At 40.7% G+C, this 24,800-nt stretch overlaps 1 protein-coding gene and 1 long non-coding RNA gene across 8 annotated transcripts in view; one reads left to right on the forward strand and one right to left on the reverse strand.

Annotated features, from left to right (window-relative positions):
* Nucleotides 1–222: 222 nt before the first annotated feature.
* LOC140582198 (uncharacterized) lies at nucleotides 223–16,109 on the reverse strand. Of its 3 annotated transcripts, XR_011985138.1 has the most exons (4): nucleotides 15,829–16,109; nucleotides 3,346–3,402; nucleotides 2,064–2,996; nucleotides 223–721 (listed from the first exon to the last, which is right to left on the reverse strand). It is a non-coding gene; the product is annotated as an uncharacterized lncRNA (long non-coding RNA). The 3 variants fall into 3 exon arrangements; XR_011985137.1 differs by having other exon boundaries at nucleotides 223–2,996; XR_011985139.1 differs by having other exon boundaries at nucleotides 223–2,996; nucleotides 15,805–16,109.
* The window catches only part of LOC111859691 (fibroblast growth factor 13), a 117,022-nt gene continuing 106,231 nt past the window's right edge, over nucleotides 14,010–24,800 (forward strand). The window contains exons 1-2 of one of the 5 annotated variants that reach the window (XM_023842629.2): nucleotides 14,010–14,053; nucleotides 16,789–16,962. In XM_023842629.2, the coding sequence (XP_023698397.1) occupies nucleotides 16,914–16,962 (49 nt within the window). In that variant the 5' untranslated portion in view covers nucleotides 14,010–14,053; nucleotides 16,789–16,913. Of the gene's footprint in view, nucleotides 14,054–14,166; nucleotides 14,319–15,220; nucleotides 15,352–16,072; nucleotides 16,437–16,788; nucleotides 16,963–24,800 lie in introns of those variants that run through there. The other 4 variants (XM_023842630.2, XM_023842628.2, XM_072706281.1 and 1 more) reach the window with 4 other exon arrangements.

The raw sequence follows: 24,800 nt of genomic DNA on the forward strand, positions 1-24,800 counted from the left end.
GTTGCCACAAGGTGCTTTACATGGGTGTGTTGTGGTTCATTAACATAGAATAATACAATATTGTGCATGATGGAATCACCCAGACCATCTACAGGCCTGTGTGAGGGACAGAGCAGGCTGATGAAGTTGAATGAATGGGTAGGTGTTTGCATTATCAGAATCAGAATCAGGTTTATTGGCCAAGTGTGAGTGTGGCGCACACAAGGAATTTCATTCCAGCAGTTGGTGTCTGTCCGGTACATTACAATACGATTGAACAAAACAGTAAAGATTAAATACAATATAAAAAACATCTTAATCTTATACAGTAGGTGTTACTAGGCACATGGTATTTCAAATCCATATGAAACATCTAAAGAAGAACATTCAAGATTCTTTATTGACATCTCGCCATGCAAGGGCTGCTTAATTAAAGAGCAAGCACACCACCAATTAACAAGTTCAAGATAAATTCAGTGATAGTTTTCCTATTAATGTTCACTTTGCTATGTATTTGATAAATCCTAAAATGATATCGCTGTCAAACCCAAAGTGCTTGTCGGGGATCATGTATTTCCGGGAGTTAATGCGATCGCTGTGGGATCCACAGAGAGGTGATGATAAAGGTCTCAGATGTTCTTATTTTGCCGCACAGGCCAAAAAAAAAGCAAAAGGGCTCGTTAAAAAGAGAATTCTGGGATGCCCTGTCTTAATGGCCCACAGCTGAAATATTCCTTTCCGACTGAAAAAGAAAAAAGAAAAGAAAAGAAAAAAACCTCGCCGTGCTACCTTAAAAGGGACATTTCCACAGATCAGAGTTTCAGAGAAAGATGCATCATGGGAGACTGGGGACCATCGTGATGGAAACAGCTCATTTTCCTGTGGACATCCCCCACAGCTCCTTTGAAATGTTCCCTCCCCCCATTTTTGTCACCCTGGTACCGGCAGTCAGATGTAAAAGGACAAACCGTAAGCATCAAAGCTTCAGAGTCCCACCCCCCTGCCAGCATACTCATTGACATTACTGTGCTGTTTGAAAAGGGAGGCTATAATTAATTAGCACAATCTTTATGATTATTCAAAAGGGTAACGTTTCATTCTCCCTTCAGTCGGGGACTGCTTCTTTTGTAAACTGCGTGCTTTTGGCATTTTAATTGTTTGCTTGCTATTTGCTAAGCAAATAATAGCAATAATAATAATAGATTATTGTAACAAGGACAACATACCAGGAGAAGCACATATATTGCATGATTAGGACATTTTACAGACTGTGCATGTCATTTCTTATAAGTAAAAAGCTGAACCTCACCCCCCCCCAGTAAACTGACTCCGCCTGGTAGAGTAGTTATCTACTGATACCGTTCATTGCGGTCAGAGAGCAGTCCCAGAGGTGCTATACCTCTCCTGCAATCTGCATGCAGACAGAAATGACCAAACCTGAGCTCACCTCTGACACCGGTGTAGGTTCTGCTGGAATCTCAGCGTTATAGGATAGTCTCCTGGGGGGCGGGGGGGGGTGTGCTTGTTGCTTAGATGATCAATGTTTCAGAAGGTTTCATCGGTTTTCATACTGACAGGTCAGATACATCTCTTGCAGCTGTTGTGCGGACTAGGGATGCGCTCATTCTGTCTATCGCTCTCTAGTCCCTCCTCTCCTTAGCCCCTGAGTTCTGCTCACACGAAACAACATGTCCGCTATTTCTATTCATGCACGTTTGTAATTCTCTTTGTTGTTTTATTTGGTACAGAGCATATTAAAAACTAGCCCGCTAGTTGGAAAAAGGAAAGCCCAGGAAAGGAATATGTTTCTCTGTCTAGATTAGTGTGTCTCACTCTGAGGATCAGAAGCATTACTTGTAAATCTGTAGTAATAATGAAAGAAGGTTTCTCACTCTGTTAGAGAGAGACTCTCTGTTAGATAATTGCAATACAAACCTACACCTTATGTTATATTGTTTGTCAAGTTAGACATTTCTTGTGTGTTTGAGTTCACCGTTTGCGTCTTTTGAATGTATCCCGGTGTATTTTGAATGTATCCTAATTTTTAACTAGTAGATTTCTGGGGAATCTACAGGTCGACGTACCTCATTCTCCCTCCTCAGTAGTGTCCCCTCTCCAATTGCCATAGTTTCATATACAGGAACACACAGCCTTAGTCAGCATAAAGTGGTGGCAGGTCGGGGTAGTGGGAACACAGTGATGTAATGACATTTCCCAGCCTTCAGTGCAGCAGGACAAACCTGCTGGATTGAAATACGTCTGTGCAAAAGCAGCAAATCAGTCTTCCTACAAAAGTCTATAGAGACACAAGCGTTTCTGTATCTTCAGACAGTTAATATTAAGTTGAGCTTTCAGATACGCTTTTATACTATAACATCTTTGGCTTTATTTGGGACAATGTTACAGTGTGCATTGTAAAAAAAATGTCTACCTGAGGTTCCTTTATTTTGTGTGTGTATGTGTGTGTGTGTGTAATGTGTGGATTATGTTCATATTACATTGTGGGGACCAAAGGTTTCCCCCAATGTCATAAAAACCTGTTACATTGATGTTGTGGGGACCATTTTCCAGGTCCCCACAAAGATCTGTGAATTCACTCAAAAAACTACAAGCCAAATGTCTCGTATGACTTATGGCTAAGGTTAGGGCTGGGTGGGGGTGAAAGTCATTATGTTGGGATTACAGATTTCCCCATAGACATGAATGGAGAGTCCCCACAAAAATATTATTACAAACCTATCTGTGTGTGTGTGTGTCAGCTCACACCTCCAGACTGGATGCTGCATAGTGATAGCTGGACTGGAGGCAGCAGGCTGCCACTTGCCCCCCTGTTTCTGTGAGAGGCCTCCTTCCGGCTCCTGAGGGAGCCTTTCCAAACGAGAGCCAGCTGGGGTTATTAGTGGGGGTCACACATGTGGCATTTGTTGTGGAGCGACAGCTGGTCCAAAACGAAGGTGCTGAACTTTTGATTGGCTGGGTGCTGCTCTTTTTGTCAGATCCGCTGTAGTTTTCAGGCCCTAGAGGAGACATTGTGACAAATGCTAATTGTTATTTGTACTTGGTATAGGTGAATGGATAAGCATTACATTTATCAATTTATAAGATGTTTTTGTCTGGTGTGACCTACAGGCCAGGGAAGTAGTACTTCAAAAGCATATAGCTCACAAGCTGCCAACTAGACATAAGTGCAAGTGGTGCAGGAACTCTACCATACCTTGTAAAGAACATTGCACAAACCTAATGAGAGCTATTCAAGTCAAAGACAGGTGCAAAAATAGATAAGCATCCAGAATATGCAAGAGACCAGCAAATAGATGAAATATGACAGAACAGGTCAGCGGCTGAATGAGGTAGATGAGGCCTTACTGGAAGAGATGCGTCGTCACGTTGGTTGTTCTCCCACATGGTGCTCGAATCTCCATGCTGGGTTGACATGGAGAATAAACAGAGTCTTGATGAGTGACTTGATGGAGATTGGCTCTGAATGGCAGTAACTGTAAAGACTTCAGTTAGATGCGAGCACCTAAAGGAAGCCAGTGAAGTCAGCTAAGGAGCAGTGTAACATGAGAGCATTTCAGCTCATTGAATACCAGATGTGCTGCTGAATTTTTAAACATGTGCAGTGGTTTGAAATCACAGGCTGCTAGCCCTGTCGGCAGAGTTGCAGTAATCTTTGAGAGGTTTAACTGAAGCTGACAATCCCATATCCAGGCTGCGATGTAGGCAAGCCAAGTGGAGATCGGTACAGAGGCTGTGGTGTCCTCAGGAGGAAAGGTCAGATGGAGCTGAATGTCATCAGTGTCGTTGTGGTAGGTGGCGGGAGCCATGTGACCGGGTGACAGAACCTAGAGATACAATGTATTGAGGGGACCAAGTACTGAGCTTTGAAGAACACCAGATGTTACCTGATGTGACACCTCCACACCCCAGGACACTTGTAATGATCTATCTGATAGGTCATATGATGTGGACAAACTGCATCAGCAAAGAGGAACAACAGTCACATGTGGAACCTCCAAGGATAGACAGACTCTGAACACGATAGTTACTGCAAAAAATGTATTCTGTGAGCCTTACAAATCAGGAATATATCTAAAATGGTTGGTGTGGGCAGCCATTCTCTTGGGATCATTTGCTCTGATGATCTGCATGGTCATATAATGGCGAAAACAATATGAAGCCATTTTACAGGAGCAAATACTGTATTCTCATGAACTTCCCATATTCCAAGATGAAGATGCCCCCTTAAGCACTACTAAAGAATTTCATAAACACAATGATGAAATCAAATGCCTTGTATAGCCTCCTAAATCATCCATATCTAAACATCACAGAATTTTTACTTGGATGTTCTGCAACACACAGTATGGAGTAATTTTCCACTTCCTCTATCCCTCGAAAAAATTGGAGATTTTTAGTCTTGAAAAATGGACCAACATCTCACAATACACAAATATATATGTTATATATTTGATTCGCAGTCCTAAATTTCTGTAGCTTTTTCAGAGCTTTTGTAATATTAAGGTGCCATTTCAATTCCAATTCAACGTAAGGAAAGAGAGCTATTCCTAAGTTGGAATCTGTTTTTGGTAAAGTACAGTACATCTGTTGAGAACAAGAGTTATTATTAGCTAGAGAACAGAGGTGACCATGCATTATGAGACAACCTTGTCCCATAGTACGGACAACATGTATTCACACAGGCAGAAATTGTACCAGGATACAATGCAGCCCTTATCAGGGTGTTGCAGTGCTGCAGGACTCCATCTTTCTTATTGTGGTCTATACAACAGAAGGGTCATGGTCCCCACCCAGTCATTGTACCCTGACTTTCCACCCTCCGGAATATGCATGGATATAGTTTAAATGATGCCCCCACCTCCAGCTCTGATGTCAGCTAGTTTTGAGCTTTTGTTATCTTCTCTATCCCAAACAAGACACTGTGCTAAACCCTGGAGATGCACCAGCAAATTCATCATTACTGACATTTTAGTATAAACTGGGGTTTTTCTCCAAGGCCCTCGGACGTGGTTTTCAGGCTTATTCCTAACAGTCGGGCTTCTGTTTCATGCCACAGCATTGAGAGTTTAAAGGACATTGTGTTTGTTGTTTTACAGTAATACATTGTAGGTACAGGTAGGGTAGGTAGGGACAAATAGGTTATTATAGATGATAACCATATTTAGTAACTGATGAATTAAGTTGGAGGTGATGACCTGTACCTGCAGATTCAAAACATCTTTGTCTTTTATATTTAAAGGCAAAAAACACAGTTCGCTTCATACAATTCATTCATTTAATTCATGTCTCATCTACCCAATTCACGATTCATCTATTTATTAGACCTTGATGTATAGCACTCAAGGGTACCCTGGAATTTAAGAAGCATTTTTATATCACTATAGTGCCAACTTGAAGGAGCAAGTAATACTGCATTGGAGCCAGGGAATGGTATCCAATGAGTAATACTGCATTGGAGCCAGGGAATGGTGTCCAATGAGTGATACTGCATTGGAGCCAGGGAATGGTATCCAATGAGTGATACTGCATTGGAGCCAGGGAATGGTATCCAATGAGAAATACTGCATTGGAGCCAGGGAATGGTGTCCAATGAGTGATACTGCATTGGAGCCAGGGAATGGTGTCCAATGAGTGATACTGCATTGTAGCCAGGGAATGGTGTTCAATGAGTGATACTGCATTGGAGCCAGGGAATGGTGTTCAATGAGTAATACTGCATTGGAGCCAGGGAATGGTGTCCAATGAGTGATACTGCATTGTAGCCAGGGAATGGTGTTCAATGAGTGATACTGCATTGGAGCCAGGGAATGGTGTCCAATGAGTGATACTGCATTGGAGCCAGGGAATGGTGTCCAATGAGTGATACTGCATTGGAGCCAGGGAATGGTGTTCAATGAGTGATACTGCATTGGAGCCAGGGAATGGTGTTCAATGAGTGATACTGCATTGGAGCCACGGAATGGTGTTCAATGAGTGATACTGCATTGGAGCCAGGGAATGGTATCCAATGAGTGATACTGCATTGGAGCCAGGGAATGGTATCCAATGAGTGATACTGCATTGGAGCCAGGGAATGGTGTTCAATGAGTAATACTACAGTACATTGGAGCCAGGGAATGGTGTTCAATGAGTAATACTGCATTGGAGCCAGGGAATGGTGTTTATTAATTTGTATTGCACATGAATATGTGACGTATGAACATAGGAACATTTAGCCATATATAGTAACATCTATGAGTGACGCATATTGTGTTTTATCCTCATTGTCTTTCGGTTAATCCCTGGTGACTAATAAGCTGGTGTCTAAGCTTAATCATTTTAAAGCTGATACACTATGAATGCACGACATCTCAATGGGTAGCATTCTCACACAGGGTTTGGAGTTTAAATCCTGCCCATAGTATGTGGGTGTACCCTATGATCATCTGGCTTCCAATTCTAGGTGCACTGTGCCAACTGGGGCAGGCTTCCCCTCTCTCCTATTGGATAATCATCTGGAAGATGGATGGACATCCAAAGATGTTTATGTTAAGTGTCTGGCTATATGTCTATAGTATGAATGTTAAGTGCAATCTGAGCAGTGCCTATGAACACCCAACATACAGTACTGTACTGTATAATGCAGCCTATTCAGATAATAACAGTGATTAAAGTGCATGCAAAAATAGCTTAACAGTTCAAGCATGCACACCAAACCTCGAATAGAGTGCATTTCATATGTTTTTCTTTAAAATTCTGCGCCTTTAAATGTTTTTAAGCATTTCACTTTTTAACCTGTTTTCTATGATTATAGCTGCCCCCCAGAAGAAGATGTAACACTTCTGATTAAATATACAGCTAAATATTCTGAAATTATCTAAAGTGCACATTTCCCCAACATTGGCTTATAGCAATATCAAGCAGTTAGAAGGAACAACTGAGGTCATTAATTAAAAAATCATTTAAAAAATGTTACCCACTAGCTATTCATTGGACAGGTTTCCACTAAACTGCTTAAGGAATCTTTGTTGGCTCTCTTTTGGCCCATTCTAACCATCATAAATGTACCCATTCATTTGTGCCTGTAATCAGACTGCTACCATAAAGACCAAATGTACATCTTTAACCATATTTAACCACAGGCCAAAGTCAAACCTGCCCTTCCTTTCAAATATCCTGAAAAAATATGTATTGCAACTCTGTACTTATTCTGGCACATAATTATCTAGAAAGATTTCACTCTGCCTTATATTGACTGAAATTGTGTTAAATAAGGTAATTATGTGTTTATGTGATGAAGGAAATGTAACAACAGTTATGCTGGTGGATTAAAGTTTTTTACCTCATGACTGAAGAATCATTACTTTGGCTCTGCATACGGCAGATAATGGTGTGCCATTTTACATATTCTATCCCGTCTTTATGCTCTTTGCATAGTTTCCGATTCTCTCCTTTGTGTTACTCCAGACCTGACAGTGATTGCATTTTCACTTGACACTCTTTGCTAAAATAAATTCCCCGTTTGCACAGCCCCATGTCAGATGGTTCTATCCATCACCCCAAGCAAGACCTTTTCATACTTAAAAGTTTATTATTTCCTGTGGATCTGATTGAACTTGATGCTTATTATAGAGGTCGGCCAAATGAAAATTTACGCCATCCATCCACCCATCCACCCATCCAGCCATGTAGCAACTCATAATGTACTGTATACCTAACGCAAAAACAAATATGTCATAATAATACATAACTTGCATACTGTATGTTACCACACTATATTTGCAAAATGTTATGTGATAATACTTTATTATATTATTAGAAATTCATTAAATTATGAGTTGTGATATTGTATGTTGTAATTACATTTTGAACACTTGTGACATCACTTGACTGATGCCTTCCACTTACTGGGCTGTGACAACCTTGGAGCCAAGTTAAGAAGAAGGAGACACCTCACATACTGTAGGACACCAATCCATCTAAAGGCTCACCATTAGGGGCAACCCAGATAAACACATGGGCAACACACTGCAAACTGCAGATGCTTAGCAGCACTGCAGGTGGGAGGCCACAGTGCCACTGCACCCCAAGGATTTTCTTCAGCTTTTGAGCTGAATGTTTTGTGATATTCAGTTTCCTCACAGTCTATTTCATCTCCTCTCATTCCTTGGATGGTTGTGACTTTATTCTGTGCAGCAGATGTGCATTTCAAAGCGCAGGGCAGAACAGCTTAACCTGGTAAGTGGAAAATAGTCATAAATGAGGCGAACCCCATGGCACTGTCAGTTAATTGGACAGGAAACAAAGAGAATGGCATTTCTGGCTCATTACAAGGACTAAAGCTTCTGTATACATGCAGTTCTGTGTCAGTGACCCGAAAAACCCTGCCCCCAATCTTAAACCATAGCAAACCTTACAAAGCAGTATTGCAGGGCTCTGTGTTTTGCATGACAAAGCATGGAGGTTTCTGCCCTGCAATATTCCACAGATCATTAAAACCAGCCGTGCTGTGCTTATGTTACACGCAATTACTGTTTAAACACTATGATATCATACAAACTGGGACAGAGCTACAAAAGAAGGATTTGCACAAAAGTTTAATAAAGTTCTTCTTTGTAACAATTCCAGTGTGACTGATCAGAGAGGTGGCACTATCATGGGATGTGTTCTCTCTGTGCATTTAAACCAACGATTTCAGATCATTTTCTCACAAACATATCATTCCTGAATCGCACCGAAGGTCATACCATTAAAGCACACTTTATGTTATTGTTTCAGACAAATTGGGATGAGCGTAATTCCAGTTATGTTCTCAGATATAGCTAATTCAGAACGAATGTCATAAAATGTTCAGCAACATGTTTAGTATTTATTCTCAAGCCATTCATCTTATTTGGTCCATTAAGATACTACCTTATTTCAGATCAATAAAAATTGTGTTATTATTTAATAAAGTTACATATAGGGAAATACACAAGTCAGGTGGAAATTTCAAGTCCAGAAAAAAGAAATCCAGACCAAGATTTTGTTTCAACCAGCCAGCTGAGGTCTCTGTGACTGTGACTGTTTATACTCAACTGCAGGGTTAGTTGATTTTGCGACAAATACAGTGGGATAATGCTGCTCTCAGTGCTGGGTGACGTCCTTGCTGGGGTCGTCCTCAACAGGGTCCGCGATCACCTGGTTGCCTGTCAGCAACGGGAGCAGTTTGGTTTTATGCCCAAGATGCCGACCATCAACTGCATCCTGGAACTGATGCTTCTCATTGAGAGCAAACGCAAATATTAGAAGGAATTTCTTTGCAGGCTTTGTTAATATTCCTATAGTGTTTAACGCAGTTGAACGAGCTGCCCTGTGAGGCATCCTGAGACTTTGCAGGATCCCCCCAAAGTTGGTGGACATCATGGCCGGCCTGTACACTGGTACTATGAGTGCTGTGCAGACTGGAGGGAGAGCCTCTGCATTCTTCCCAGTTGATTCTGGGGTTTGCCAGGGGTATGTTCTTGCTCCTAATCTGTTCAATGCTTGTATGGACTGGGTGTTGGGCAGGGTCGTGGGGTCCAGTGGCTGTCGGGCATCTGCTGGTGAAGAAAGATTTATTGATCTTGACTTTGCTGACGATGCTGTGATCTTCGCAGAGTCAATGGAGACTCTGATCGGGGCTCTCGAGAGACTGAGTGAGGAGTCTGAGTGTCTGGGATTGCGAGTGTCCTGGATAAAGACCAAGATCCAGACATTTAATGACCAGTTGGGCACAGCCTTCAGCAGTGTGCCTGTCTGCAGAGAGAGTGTTGGCCTCTTCGAGAGATTCACTTACATTGCCAACAACATTGATGTGTATGGTGACTCTTCCTATGAAGTCAGCAGATAGATTGTAAGAGCATGGGGGGTCATGAGGTCGCTGGAAAGGGGTGTGTGGCTCTCCCAATATCTTTGCAAAAGGATGACGCCCAAGTCTTTAGAGTCCTGGTGCTTCCTATTGTATGAGACAGGGATGCCATCTAGTGATTTGAGATGAAGAATGGACTCCTTTGTTCTGTGTCACTTTAGAGAATCCTTGGGTACCACTGGTTTGACTTTGTGTCGAACGAGCAGTTGCTCACGGAGTCCCGAATGAGGAACGGTACCTGCATTGTGAGCGAGCATCAGTTACGTCACTACGGCCATGTGGCGCGATTCCTTGAGGGTGATCTGGCTCACAGGATCCTCACTGCTGGACCAGGCCGAGGGGACGCCCACGTAACACCTGGCTGCCGCAGGTGGGACTGGACCTAGGGGGTTGCCGACTGGGAACCTGAGGTGTTTTGTCATGTGGTGGGTGCCGCAACACACTCTATCAGTACATGCCCCCCAACCTGACCTGACCTGCACCAATGTGGAAATTTTGACTGATATGATATATTTTTGTCTAATATCACGTATACTGATAACCGGCTAACCTTGTATTACGTAACCAATTATTACGGCACCTTGAATTCCTTAAACTACAATGTAAACCTTCCTATCTGTATACGTCATGTTTTACATGTTCCTTCACAACAGTGTAATATGTCATTTATTTATTGAAAATATTTCTCAGATAATTCCTGTCCGATTTTTGTTTAGTATTTATTTAATACTCGATTATGTATATATGTATGCTATTTATGTACTTGTGTAATCCACTTCCACTTGGCGAATAAAGATCCTTGGTCCTTGATCTTTGAGCCACTTACAAAGTGAGGGGGCCGCCAGTGATGATTGACATTACATAAACTGAGAGATCGATCTACAGGCCAGATATAAAAATGAATTACAAATGTGTCAGGAGCTGATACTTTGAGACCTCTTATTTGTGGTGAATGAGGCAACAAAATCCTCCGTCATCCACTACGGCAAGTGGTTGATAATCCAATGTAATCATCTCCATTATTTCAGTAGTTGTGTCTTTAGCTCTGGTGCTGCTAACATTGAATATTGATAAAGATTAAGTATTGACTGGCAATATCTGTATGTTAACTGATATACTGTACATCTCCACATATTGTTTGTTCAATCTTCAAAAACACAATGTGTAATGCAAAATAATAATAAAGAGAGAAATATATTGCTCAAAAAATTGCAATTTCAATTCTGCGGGGAAAAAAAAATCATGCTTTAGCAAGAATTGTGCAGCCTTGGGTCCTCTTTTACACTTTTGATGCAGACCCAATGAGGCCAAAAAATAAGTTCAAGGTGCAAGGTTTCTTTATTACCATCAATAGCTGTATATACGTACATAGTGGGATGAGACAATGTTTCTCCATGGACTGCAATGAACATATGAAAATACAATGTGCACAAGGACAAAAACAGCACTGAACAGTGCATTAATATACAATATAGGGCCATTGGGTAATGAGGTACTTTCTGAACAAATATTTTATTATATCCAGCATAATGTCAGTGTTAGAGAACCACCTAGCAGCATACTGGATATCAATTATTGCACATAAGGAAAATATAATGGCATTGGTTGAGTGTTACAGGTAAAGTGCAAGTGCCATTGAGATTATAATGGAATTATTGTGGAGTGTGCAGTGAGGTAGTGTGCTAGAATGGCATTTGGCTCAGGAGTGTGCAGTGACGTAGTGTGCTAGAATGGCATTTGGCTCAGGAGTGTGCAGTGACGTAGTGTGCTAGAATGGCATTTGGCTCAGGAGTGTGCAGTGACGTAGTGTGCTAGAATGGCATTTGGCTCAGGAGTGTGCAGTGACGTAGTGTGCTAGAATGGAATTTGGCTCGGCAGAGATTGTAACATGAACGTGCCTTAAGAATTCTGATGGCTTGAGGTATGAAGCTCTTACACAGTCTGGTGGAAGCAGCACGCCTGCTTTGATGCCGTTTACCAGACGGGAAAAGTCCATGTAGTGGATGGAAACATGTAAAGCTATCAAACGATAATGGGTGCGAATGTAAAGGGAGCGCGCAGTGTATACAGTGTGTACAGTGTGTGCAGTGTTTACAGACATCCAGCTGCCGGCTCTTGTGGTATGACACACCTTACCCACTATACGCACTATTCTCACTCATTCTTTTATACTTCTGCTCAGCGGAAGCACAGACTTAAAACCTGCTTCCCATAGTGGCTGCGTAGAAACATCATCACAAAAGAAAATGAGTAAACAACCCACATTTTAGCATTATGAACTTCCTCCTGTCTACTAATGGTACTAATTCAGCTACTTTGCTGCACTTAAGGCCAAGGCTGTGGATGGGTCACACGCCCAAAGCCGGATCATTCTCTTGAAAGACCTCAGTCTCCCTCTTTGCATTCTGCTACTTACACTGCCTCTGTGGTACATTTCCTTCAACCTCCCAGTTTAATTCCTGCTGCCACCTCACCCGCATCCTGATCTGAGCTTGGTGCCTCGTGGACGAGGGGATCTAGCAGACCTTGGAGCTTTCATCCCACAGCCACTTCCGCAGCCGTAAGCCCCAGAACCCTCCTGCCACGCCGAATTAATGGCAAAGCGAGACTCCGCCAGCCATCAACCCCAAAAGCAGAGCTCCTCTCCCACATGGGATGAATCATCACATGCATTCGGAGGCCTGAGAGGTTAGTCTGGGTATGGTAGCTAGTTATCAGCTTCTGACAGCAGCCTCCCGCTGATGACACGGGTTATGCAGAAGATAGGAGGTGAATTGGATGAGCTGATATGTGATGGACCTCACTCTCAATGGGAACCCCCACCTGAGAAAGTGTTAATTCCATGTGATCTATTCTGCTAACTAGACTGGAGGCATCCTGACAGTGTTGCGATGGGTGGCTTACACAGCATGAGCCACTTCGTGCCAATACTCCCATACAGTACATCCTGTTGTATTTGCAGTTATTAAGCAATGTCCAATATACTTAACAGTGTCTGCACCTCTTGTAGATGCTGGCTCAAAGAGTTTCGTTTAATTTATTTTAGCAGATGCTTTTATCCAAAGTGACACATTTTTGAGGAAAAGCAGGGTCAGTCAGTCCCTGGAGCGAATGGGGGTTAAGAGCCTCGCTCTGGGGCCCAGCGGTGACATCAATCTGCTGAGCCTGGGATTTGACCCGGTGACCTTTGCTATCACAAGCACAGTGCTGCCAACCTGCTGAGCCAGGCATAAATTCTCTGCTCATACTAGATAGACTAGTTGCATACTCTGTCCTACGCAGCAATTAGGTACACAGAGAATAAATACCTGTGTTCACCACATAAAAGGTGCAGCCTTGACTGGGTACCTGTGATTCAGCAGGTTTTTATTTACAAATATGACATTTATTACAAATGATACTAAAAGGTGACGGCAAACTTCAGGACTTTCAAAGAGATGCACAGTAAAATGTTTTGTACTAAAAAAAAAACTCATACCTTGACAGCACGAAATGACTGAAATGTTATAAATTTTTAAAATAGAATTCCAAGCTTAGTAACTATAATGGCATGCAGTCTACTTCATAAGGAGCCTTTGATCTTATAACCTTACTGATACGGATAAATGCAGCCTGCTTTATTTTTACAGTACCACATCACAATAAAACTACCCTTATAAATGGTTTATGAATGGCTTATAATCTGGTTATTAATTAGGTTAGAAGACTTTCTAAATCCTTACTAGACAATTATAAACAAGTTATGACCGTTTTCTTTTATTTAATGAGTTACTATAATTTATAAGCGGCAAATGGAGCTTTATTATAAAGTGGTACTATTTTTAACAATGTTTATTGTTTAATGCAATAAATACTGACGTTACGCGTACAGCATCGTGTATTACATTGAAATCAAATGTTCTGAAGCACTTGGAGAACAACATACACTGGACATTAGTTCAACGCTAACTACAGGTGCACCAAAAATTCGTGTTGCATTTACGAATCCTTTTTATTGTTTATTTTCATATAGAAGTATAAGCTGAAGCTACTTGCGAATTTGAGTTAAACTTACAAGCCTTTGACGTGCTAAGAAACTTTGAAAGGAGTCCAGCTGCCCCTAAAAATAACAACTCTATACCCTGTGACCAACAACCGCAACTTCTTTGTCACCCTCGAGGGACATACAGACCTGCAGAAAATCAGGTGATGGATTGCGCTGAATCAAGTATACTGCTTAATAATTTTTTAAAAGAAAACTGACTTCAGCGCGGATATGTCAGTTGTAGTATTCTAGAAATGCATCTTAGTCTTAAATCGTTGCATTGCACTAGGATTTATGTATCAATTATGCAGGAGGGTTATAATAGACAAACTGAAGAGGCATAAGCATATTGTTTTCTATTTGAGGTGTGGACTCGGTTAGTATTGCCTTGTTTTATACATTTGCGTAGCCTTCTCACCCATCAAGGTAAGCATATCGTGCAGCGTTTTCCGCAGCTATATAGCATTTTACGGTGCACTGTTTTACTGATACTCATGGGACTGATCGGCTGCACAAAGTTTCGGTATGATTGAGCTCCGCGGGCTTTTTTTTGAAGGCATTGCTTTCTGATGAGTGACTAATTATAGCTATAATCATTTCATTCTAGTTATATTTTTAAACAATTAGTGCATACTATTTCCAGTATTTCCGTTCCTATGCGATTAGTCCAACTCCCGGAGTTCATTGCATATTTCGAAGTACAGACTGAAAACTGAACAGTCGGGAAGTGGAACTAGCCTATATTTTCGGTATTGTACTTTGTAAGACAGGGAGAACGGGCGACGTGTAAGTGTATTAACATTCTTAAATAATCACCCTGCTCTGCGTTTTTGTTGTGAAAAATTTAAATTCATCGCACATTTCAGCAATAAGCCAACGAGTTCAGAGACATATACACACGCACACGTAGATTATAAGCAGACTAATCATTATCTTGGCATTATGCACTTAGGCTACTTGTCGTTTAAATAAACGAAACAACGTACGAGTATCTATTGCATCTTCCATGAGATCACCGAGTTCCAATGTTGCCAGATAAATGTAAAACTATACAATAGGTAGCCTAGGCTATTTTGTGATAAATTACAGTTCGATATATCCAGGATTTATTAACCTGAAGAAACAAGGGAAACGGTTCAACGTGGCCAGAGAATAGAGTGTATGAACAATGCAAATCACAGGCATGGTTATTTTACAGTAAGCATCTTTCGGTTTGTAATACCTGGCGTTAATCTTGAGTTTCGCCATTCCAAAAGTGAAAAAAGGGAATTACTGCTGTACACAACTTTGCAGAGGCTATGTTAGACCAAGTCTTGTTTACTACGGTGGGCTCTATGCAGATCAATGTCATGCTAAGTTCGTAAAGCGGACTGCGGGGTTCAGTGTATTTTTGGGGAATATGTCCTGCGGATTTCCAAATTTCCAGACAGCATTTTCTAATCACCATAACAAGCCAAATGTAAGCTAACGTTTTATCTGTCTATATTACATTAATTGCATTCATGTGAGGTAGGTTAACCGAAGAGACTCCTTCTCTGACGTCTTATGGAAAAATAGTTACATCTTTTCAGTTATATTAAATATACCCATGTATTACATTTCTTACTAACTATAACATGAGAACGAAAGTGGGAGCTATATTCGGTCACGTTCTTATCGAGGTGTTGAGCGTTAAAATCCCCGTGTAACATATATGCATATATACATATATATATATATATATATATCGAATATACGGCGAGATATGAGCTAGATATATTAAAATATTTCATTTCTTCCCTAGTTATTCTGTCTTTAATGCTGGATGGTATTTTTGAAGTTTCGAGAAGTAAATGTAACATACACGCACGCACACACAGAATGACGAATAACTCCAGTACGTAAAATCCATATTAATTTGTATCATTTATACCTCAGATTTGGTTAAAACACTTGCCTAAGGCTTCTCGATGCTGAAAAAAACGCCGAACGTCTGTTGCTCCGCTATGGAGGACAAACTTCTTAGACTCTTATAAAGCAGCACCAGCTTCTCTTCGTTTTATAAGTAGCCTGCTTAATTGACTATTCAGCTGGCTTATTTTTTATTGCACGTGTACCGCTTTTAAATATATATAAAAGGACTGATCGCATGTTTTCAACGGCGTCTCTGTAATATGAAGCACCCTACGACTCATGTTAATGAGCCCCGTGTAATGACATTTTTTCGGATCAGATGTATTCCTGACGTAGTTAAGATTAATGTTTCCCCGTGTTTCCGTAGTATTTATACTTGAGAGCACACCGCCTTAGTTCTAGGATGTTCCTCGATACCCGTGTAATTTTACTGTAATTTACAATTCGCCTGTCTAGCGTGACGTCGACGAGCTACACAATAAGCGCCTTCTCGTTTCATTTGGTGTTTTCCTGTTCTAATTTTCTTCATTTCTATACATATATATTTACGACTGATAACATCGCGTTTTGTATGGAACGAGGCGTTATTTTTGGTGGATGTGTTTTTCTACCGATGTGCATTGATGTAGCAGAAAACGTGGAAGGGATAAGGTAAGATCACTAATAGTATAAACAAAGAAACATCGTTACATTGACAATAACGTTGTTAATAATGGATCTGGTTTGCTGCGAGTTTTCTGCACAAATCTATACGTGTATCAAATTGCACATCCCAGCAGTCTTTTTCCCTATAACAGTATCTAAACCGCTTATTTGAGGAACATAAAGCTGACGTTTCTTTACATTGTTACATTTCTGTGAACTGGTTGCAGTCATTCAATAGGCTTGGGTCTAATTGATCGAACGGTGGGGGTTAGCATCCATTAACATCAGCGTGATCCCTTTGTATAAATTTGGTTGAACGTAGCTAATTTTCCAATTTCCTTCATTTTTCCTGTTACAGAAACCTTATCTCAAAGCCTGACGTCTTCTGGAGGGACTCCCAAGGATTTCACAGAAGAAGCAGTCTGCAAAAAAAGGAATTAATTTCTAGTCTTAATCGGGAATTACACATACAAACTGGGATCTATGAGCGGAAAAGTGGCGAAACCTAAAGACGAAAGGGATGATTCTAAGGGTAAGAGCCGTACCTCACAACACGGAGATCTGTAACATTCAGATCAGACGTAAATGAAACCCTTTCCATCTTGTCTACCTCATTAGAACAATGGCACCGAGTAATTAGTCTACTCTTGTTAAGTGAGATATGGCGTTCAAATGTAATACATCAAGGGGGCACCGAGAGGTTACGTTTCAGCCTAAGACAGGGCTATTGTAGAGCACCCAGTTCTTTTTGTTGAAGTGTACGTGTCCAGTACCTGTCACGCACACTATTAATAATTAATTTTCGCTTCCTTTATTGCACTTTGTGGTTTATTGGTGTCATCGAAAAGAAATGCTATGAATGATGGATAAAAATAAATAACAATCTGTATATTTTCTTGCTACATTCAATGTCCAATTCACACAATACAAGAGTAGCCTATATATATATATATATATATATATATATATATATATATATATATATATATATATATATATATATATATATATATTCAGGCTTGAGTGAAATGGGAGCGTGGTCTTAAACGTCATAGTAAGAAGCCCTGATGTCACCTGCATCCTGTTGCAGCTGTGTTAGTGTGTGTGAGAGTGTGTTTGAGTGTGTGACATGTCGGCATCCGAAGGTGTCTATGAGATCCTTACTTATTAACTAACTAACATATTGTAAAGTCAGTCCGTGCGATTTGTCGATATAACTGTACCGTAGGTGTGTTTGAAACAAGCACGCCGTGAAAGTGAATGTAAACTGAGAACCATCGCCATGGAGACAAACGTGAGAGCTGCGAAACGAAACACGGGTGACTGAATCATACAGAACTGAGCCAGCAAGCAAATCCCCTAGTTTAACTCGGCTCGTCTGCACTTTTGGTCTATTTCGGTACGTTTGCTAGTCATTTTAGTCTCACGGAAACTTTTGAAAAACGAACGGCGGCAGGCCAGGCTGGGGAAAGCTGTAATCACTTAGTTACTGAAACGAAGATTTATCGTTGCTACACATTACTTTTTGCTGCAAAAACATATATCAATTGCACAGTGAATCCAATAGGCACTGGCAGCATCACGCTAATATCCCTAAGTAAGGACTTATTCCGTTTCCCAGACAACGACCGCGCTGTCCAATGACTTTGCAGCACGCGAGGTATGCCCCCTTTTTACTACGAGACCATGCCACCCCTGTTAAACGTAACTGATGACCGATTATTTCCAAATTCAGTCTTGCGGTATTACAACACAGAGACCTTTTGCAGCATAATCATGTTATGTGTTCATGGTCATAGATAAACGGCATAAATATATAAATAAATATTTCATACTTGTCTACAGATACAATAACATTTCAAGTATGATTCTCAATTTAGTTGTTTCACAAACTACAAATGTGACTTGCATGAACCTCAATTTTACCTTTTTGCTGTTATGGAGTGTTTAGATAATACAGAATACTGATACTTTCAGTGTTATTATGCATGCCATTTGTGACATTGATATTTTAATAATGTTTCACACACATACAGTATTATACCCGTCCTGCACATCACACAGTAGCTTACACCCCTGATTTATGGTGCTTAGAAAGTTTAGACAGACATTTGCAAAATGTATGCAGAGTCAACGAAAAATGACATGTGACAATATTATTATTTCAGTTGGGTGATCAATGTTCAGCTGGCTGCACTTTTCATGCCAAATAAACAAAACATCCTAACTGTTCTTTCAGAGGTCAAAATGTAACAATCTGTTGCTTCTCTATTGACTGCACAATATTGATGTCCACACATATCCTAAACTGATACATTACTTCTGTGAACTGCAGGCAGGTTGTGGGTCCATGCATGCTCTGTAATACTGGAGCAAAAGACTTCAGCCAGTACATCTGATGCAGGTTTTTGACTGCCTCAATGACATTGGTATACCATGCAGTCTGTCTGTGCCAATGTCAGCAACATTTATGGTTTATTGTTATTGTTAATAAAGGGGATTTCTGCCATTAGCGTAGAGTCACCTTAATAGAATCCAACTCAGTTTTGCTACCTGTTCAGTTTTCTTTTGTGTGAAATATTCAATTCAGTTCATGTATATTACTATAAATCAATTGCGAATGAGACTAGAAAACACGGGAGGGGAGAAATTAACACTAGACAGGTAAATGAGGAACTTCTTGGGGTCTAAAATCAGCTTTTTGTGTATGTGAGGAATTGCTAGCAGGCCTTCCTTCCTTGGAGACTTTTCAACGGCAATTATGGATATATGGTCATTTCAAGCAGGTGTATTTGTGTCATCAGCTTATGAATAAAGGGTCATTTTATGCTTTATCCTTCCTAAAGGCACCATGGAGAGAGAGAACAATAAACGTCCCACCATTGATCCCTGTGGGGACTCCATCTTTCACCTGTGATATTGACGACACAGTCTGGTTATTACATAGGATATTGGTGATGACTGAAAGATTTAGGAGCATAAGTCGCAGAGGATAGTATTGCATGGATTAGACCTGCAGTTAAAGCTTTTTTAGGGTTGTGGCTTTGGCAGAAAGCAGACCGAAGTATGTTATTAGCACCCAGGTATGTCTGAAGTTGGGTGGCAACTATTTTATCAATGTTTTTTGAGAGAAGGGGAACATTTGGACAGGTCTATAATTGTTAAGAACACAAGAATCTACGTTAGGCCTATAAATAGAGGGAACGCAGCAGAAACAAGGGAAGTATTACATATCTCAGTCCTTTTAGTCATTGATTCATTGTGAGTGATTGGTCATATTGGCCTTTATGTTACCCAATGAATGGTATTCTGACTCCTTTAGATTACACTCCTGACAGTTCTGCTGTATCTCTCCATAGCTCTGGAGGTTTCAGGTCTCAGCAGGCGCTGTTGGGGCTGCACCTCTCCGAGTGACTTTTTGCATCTGGATGAACTGACGTGTGTTGACGGCCGCAGGACATGCAGGGTCCGTCGCATCTTGTGGAAGTTCCATGTTCCTTGTACCATCTGCACTGAGACTGAACAGTTTTTTTCTCTCGCTATCTGTGCTTCATCCTCCATCTGGCTCAGCCGGAAAACTTGAACATTTAGCTGCAGAAAGTTGTGCGTCTCCTTGATGTTAAATATTGAAATTCTTAGCTATGATATGGCTGCTCTCTTGGTGATGAACTTTTTAATAACCTGGGTTTTAGGTGGTTTTAGTAATTAGAAGTACAGTTAATCAAGGCTGGACATGCATTATATGCTACTTAAAGCATGATGATATTAGAGCATTAATTCAATGTTATCTTGTCCTCGTTCTTAAAAGGTTATCTGTAAACTAAATGATAAGGACTTTACTCAACTAATGCAAGTTTATAAAGGTTAGTTCTAAAAAAAAAAACCTTGTTCATCAAAGTTGTGGAATTCAGTCTGTTGTGATCAAGGCTGCTTTGTGAGTTGACTGTGTTTGAAGTCTGATTGTACTAATTTTGTTTTTAAAGAAGCCCACAAAACTATCACTGCTGAAAATAGAAGGCACTGCATGAGATGGACCGCCAGCTCCAGCAGTTAGGTCAGCTATTGTTCTATAAAGGAAGTTGGGAAAATTATTTGACTTACTAATAAGCTGGTGAACAGAAGGCTGGTCAGGCAGTACAGAGAGATTTCTTGCATCATGCACTGTTGTTATACAAGGCAGACTGAAATACCTGCAGTTTATTTGTTCTATATTTAAATTCGGGTTTGTGGCAGTCCAGTTTAGGAGCTGTGAGTCTGATCATCAAGCCATGGGAGTGTGGTTTTCTTTGGGTTACTTTTGCTTTTAGAGATACAGTGTTTTCAGAGATACAGTGATACAGAGATGCAGTGTTTTCAGGTCTTGGTGGACAAATGGTTGTTCATGATATTTGAAGGTAGTAAGGTAATAATGTCACATTGACCTTACTGAAGGTAATACGGTAATAATGTCACATTGACCTTACTGAAGGTAAATGTGACATTGTTAATTTCAGTAAGCTGCTGTGTCTGTTATTCAGGGTAGGAGTAGGTCAGTAGTAGATGAAAAGTTATTTTACTACACTCACAAAATTACTGATTCATTGAAAAGTTTTGGACGTTAATTGTCTACTGCATTAGTCTAATTTGTGATTATTTACCAGTTTCTTGCTTTTACTAAGACTTTTATCTTTATCTATGTAAGATCTTCTAACTTGTTTTTTATTATTATTATTTTATTTTTTTACAATTAATAGCTAAATCAGAAGTATGCTCGTCAGACTTAGGCAAGAATGACAAGCATGGCTCTGGAGGTTTATATGCTAAGAGAACAGATGTGACCGAGTTAGACGCAATATTAAACATCTCTGCTTCGAAAGAGGGATAATCCGTTACAGCTTTAGACTGTGCTTTTTTCTTGAAGGTGGCCATCAGGGGCCTGCACACCCTAAACTGCAGGCTTTGTGTAAATATGTAAAGCCAAAGGATCAGGTTTTTGTAAAGGTGTTGTATCTATTTTTCTTAACTGAAATTTCTGTTAGTTGGCAGATGTCAGATTAGGTGTTTGGCATAATATTGTTAGCAAAAATTACTTGAATTTCAGAATAATTTGAGTTTGACTTCAGATTAATGATTTGATTTAATGGGACATCCTCATATAATCTAGGTCTAGCTATTGTTAGGTGGTACTTAGTTATACTAGGATCCGGGAACAAACTAGGCGGCTGCCTGATCAGCAAAAGGGCCCCATGTTTGTGGATGGGACCCTGGATACGGCCCAGATCAGAATGACTGTATAATTTATGGGATGTATCATTGCAGGGAGGCCAAGTCCCTGCCGGAAGTGAACTGGTGGTAGGAAGATAACGAACCTGCCATTTAACCCAGGGCTTGGATTTAGGAGCTACTAGTTCCGGCGCTGAACTGGAGACAGTCGCCTCAGATACAGCTGAGTAAACAGAAGGAACTAAGCTCATCCATTCTTCAGTCCATCCGATATCTAAAAGTGCGCTCGTGTCCCTCCAGCAAGCGGACCCTGTCCTCCAGCTGTGCAATAATGAAGCACTTCTGACATTTACAGTTGTCTACCACTGGCAGGACAGCGTACACTGTACATGGTCCAGATACATGCTCTCAGTGGAGGGCACCAGAAGATGTGCTGCCAGGTTGTTGATTTCATGATCGTCTTTTGCTTTAGCCTTTTCCAAACTATCCGACGGACTAACAGAAATGAATAAAATTCATAAAAATCTAAAATCAATGACGAAATATCATCCATAAGTCTATAGATGTATTCATACGATGTAATCAGTCCTCTCAGTGTCAGCTGGGTTATTTACTGACACAGGGCTGATTACTAGTTGTCATGGTAATGTGGCCTTCACCCATTCTCCAGAAAGCACCTTTAGCTACTGAGGAAACTGACGCAACATAGGATATTACTCTGTGTGTGTGTGTGTGTATGTATATATATATATACCAATAATTTGATAGATCACATAGGTCCAGATGAATCTTCTTGAGTAGGGGCTTGATCAAAGCTGTTTTAAGAGTCTGTTTTAGGGGGTGGTGGTCAGCACTGTCGCCTCGCACGTGTGGGAGTGGCTGTTGAGTCTCTGCCGTGGCTCCATGTGTGTGAAGTTTGCATGTTTTCCCTGTGTCATCCTGGGGTTTCCTACAGGATCTCTGCTTTCTCTACTAAAACACACTAAGGTGAATCGGAGTTAGCATTTTGTCCGTAGGTGTCATCGGTCTGTGTGTCCTGTGATGGGTTGGTGCCCCACGCTTGGTTAATCCCTGCTTTGTGCCCGCAGCTTCTGAGGACGGGCTTTGGGCCTCTGCGGCCCTGCATAGGATAAGTGGGTGCAGAAAACACAGGGCCAGTCAGTACTATAGGCAGCTGCCTGGGGTCCTGACTTGCCAGCCAATTTCACTCCGGCTCAAACAGGAGGTGCCGGCGGTGATGTTCGCCTCGGCTGGGACCGGTTCTGAGACATGACAGAGAGAGGGATGAGAAAGCAGTGTAATGAGTAAACAGTGACAATGATAGTAACCTGATGCTCCCCAGACACCCAGCCAGTGCCTCCTCTCTCCCCCTTCTCACAGCTCACTGCGACACAACTAAAGAGAAAGGAAGGACTATGGCACTTCTGCCTTTTAAAAGGGAATCTCCACATTTCTCATTAAAAAAGACGAAAAGAAACTCTTGTTTTTTTACTTGACATTAAATGAATCATCACACTCCCCAACTGGAAAAAATCATTTTGGCTAGGTAGCGATAGGTAGGTAGCTTGTTGTATTGCCATGACATGGTACATATGGTTTCAGGACTGGTCCACCGCTGCAGACACTTTCTTGTTGAGACAATAACTCAAAAAGTGTTAGATGGATCTTTTACAAACTTTGCAAATGCATTGTGTGTGTAAAGAACTGGAGCTGACTGAATTTTGAGACAGACCAAACTAAAGTTGAAGCAGCATTGCAGAGTGATAAGAAAAGGGCAGTTTTGACACTTGATCTTGTTATAGTGATAACTGAACAGCTGAAGGATCTTATTCAAACTTTGTAGACGCATTGTGTGGGTGAGTCAATGTCGCTAAGTGGCAGCAAAGGGAAGTGTGAAAGCAGATGATATTTGACCTTGTGAATGTGGTAAGTCAAAAAGTATTCGAAGAATCTTATTACTACTTCATAAAACATTATTTGGATATAAATCTACACCTGATTTCAAGACAAAATGCCCCAGAACTGAAGAATCAGTGCTGTGTGGTAGCAAAGGAAGCAAATGGCAGTTGTTGAAGACACTTGGTATTGTGAACACTCTTAAAAAATTTAAATGGATATTTTTCAAACTATGCAGACACACTGCATGGATGACAACCTAGATGTTATGAACGAAAATTGAATTTGTGCCATATACTGTAGTGATACCAAAAAAAGGGCAGTTTCAGATACTTGATTCCATTAGCTCAATAACTCAAAAAGTATTAGACAGACCTTTGCGGACGTGTTGTAAGGGTAGAGATCTGAACATGATCAAATTTTGAGACAAATTGCATTAACACTGAAGCAGTGCCACATTGTGATAGCAAAGACAAGGCCAACTCAGATACTTCATCTTGTCAGCATGATAACTCAAAAATTATTTGGATGATCAGTTCCAAACTTTGTAGACCCATTGAATGCGTAAAGATCCGAACCTTTTTCAAATTTTGAGACAAATCACACCAAAATTAGTAACAACAAAGTGAAGGATGAGATGACCAGAGGCATATTCGTGTGAACAAGATCAATCTATTTGTTATTTTCTCAATTTACCATATTTGATCTTTGATGAATGTTATTGCTACTTTACAAAAATATTATATGCATGAAAATGTTCACCTGATACACCTGACCTGAGCCCCAAAATGAAAACTGCAGTGACAGAGTGCAGCTGAGAGCAAAAATGGAGCCTGCAGGCACCATCTCGTGACCACAGCCATCTGCCATCTCTCCTTATTCCATGGATCTTTTTAAAAACTTACCAAGAACATTATTCAGTCAGTGATTCAATACCTGTGGAGCATGAGATGATTTTCTAAATATTCTAAAATAAAGTTACAGTTTTTTCAGGTACCAGCCCCCAACCTTGGCAAATTTTATTTGTAGCAGTCTGGTAGTTGGTCGGAGAAATTTGTCATAGTTATTTTAGGGGAATTTAATCATGTCATTTAGTCCGAGTACAAGCCAGTAGTGGCACATGAAGCAACAGGCATAGATCTGGTGAACATGATTACATTAAGAAAAGTCACACAATGCGCTTCAGGGACACTGGATAAAGTGACAGATCTAGCAGAATGAGACCAAGTTGGACTGGGAGACATGATGCATTATTACAAAGATTTCAGCAAA

The sequence above is a fragment of the Paramormyrops kingsleyae genome, chromosome 24 (genome assembly GCF_048594095.1).
Source record: "Paramormyrops kingsleyae isolate MSU_618 chromosome 24, PKINGS_0.4, whole genome shotgun sequence".
NCBI classification, from domain to species: Eukaryota; Metazoa; Chordata; class Actinopteri; order Osteoglossiformes; family Mormyridae; genus Paramormyrops; species Paramormyrops kingsleyae.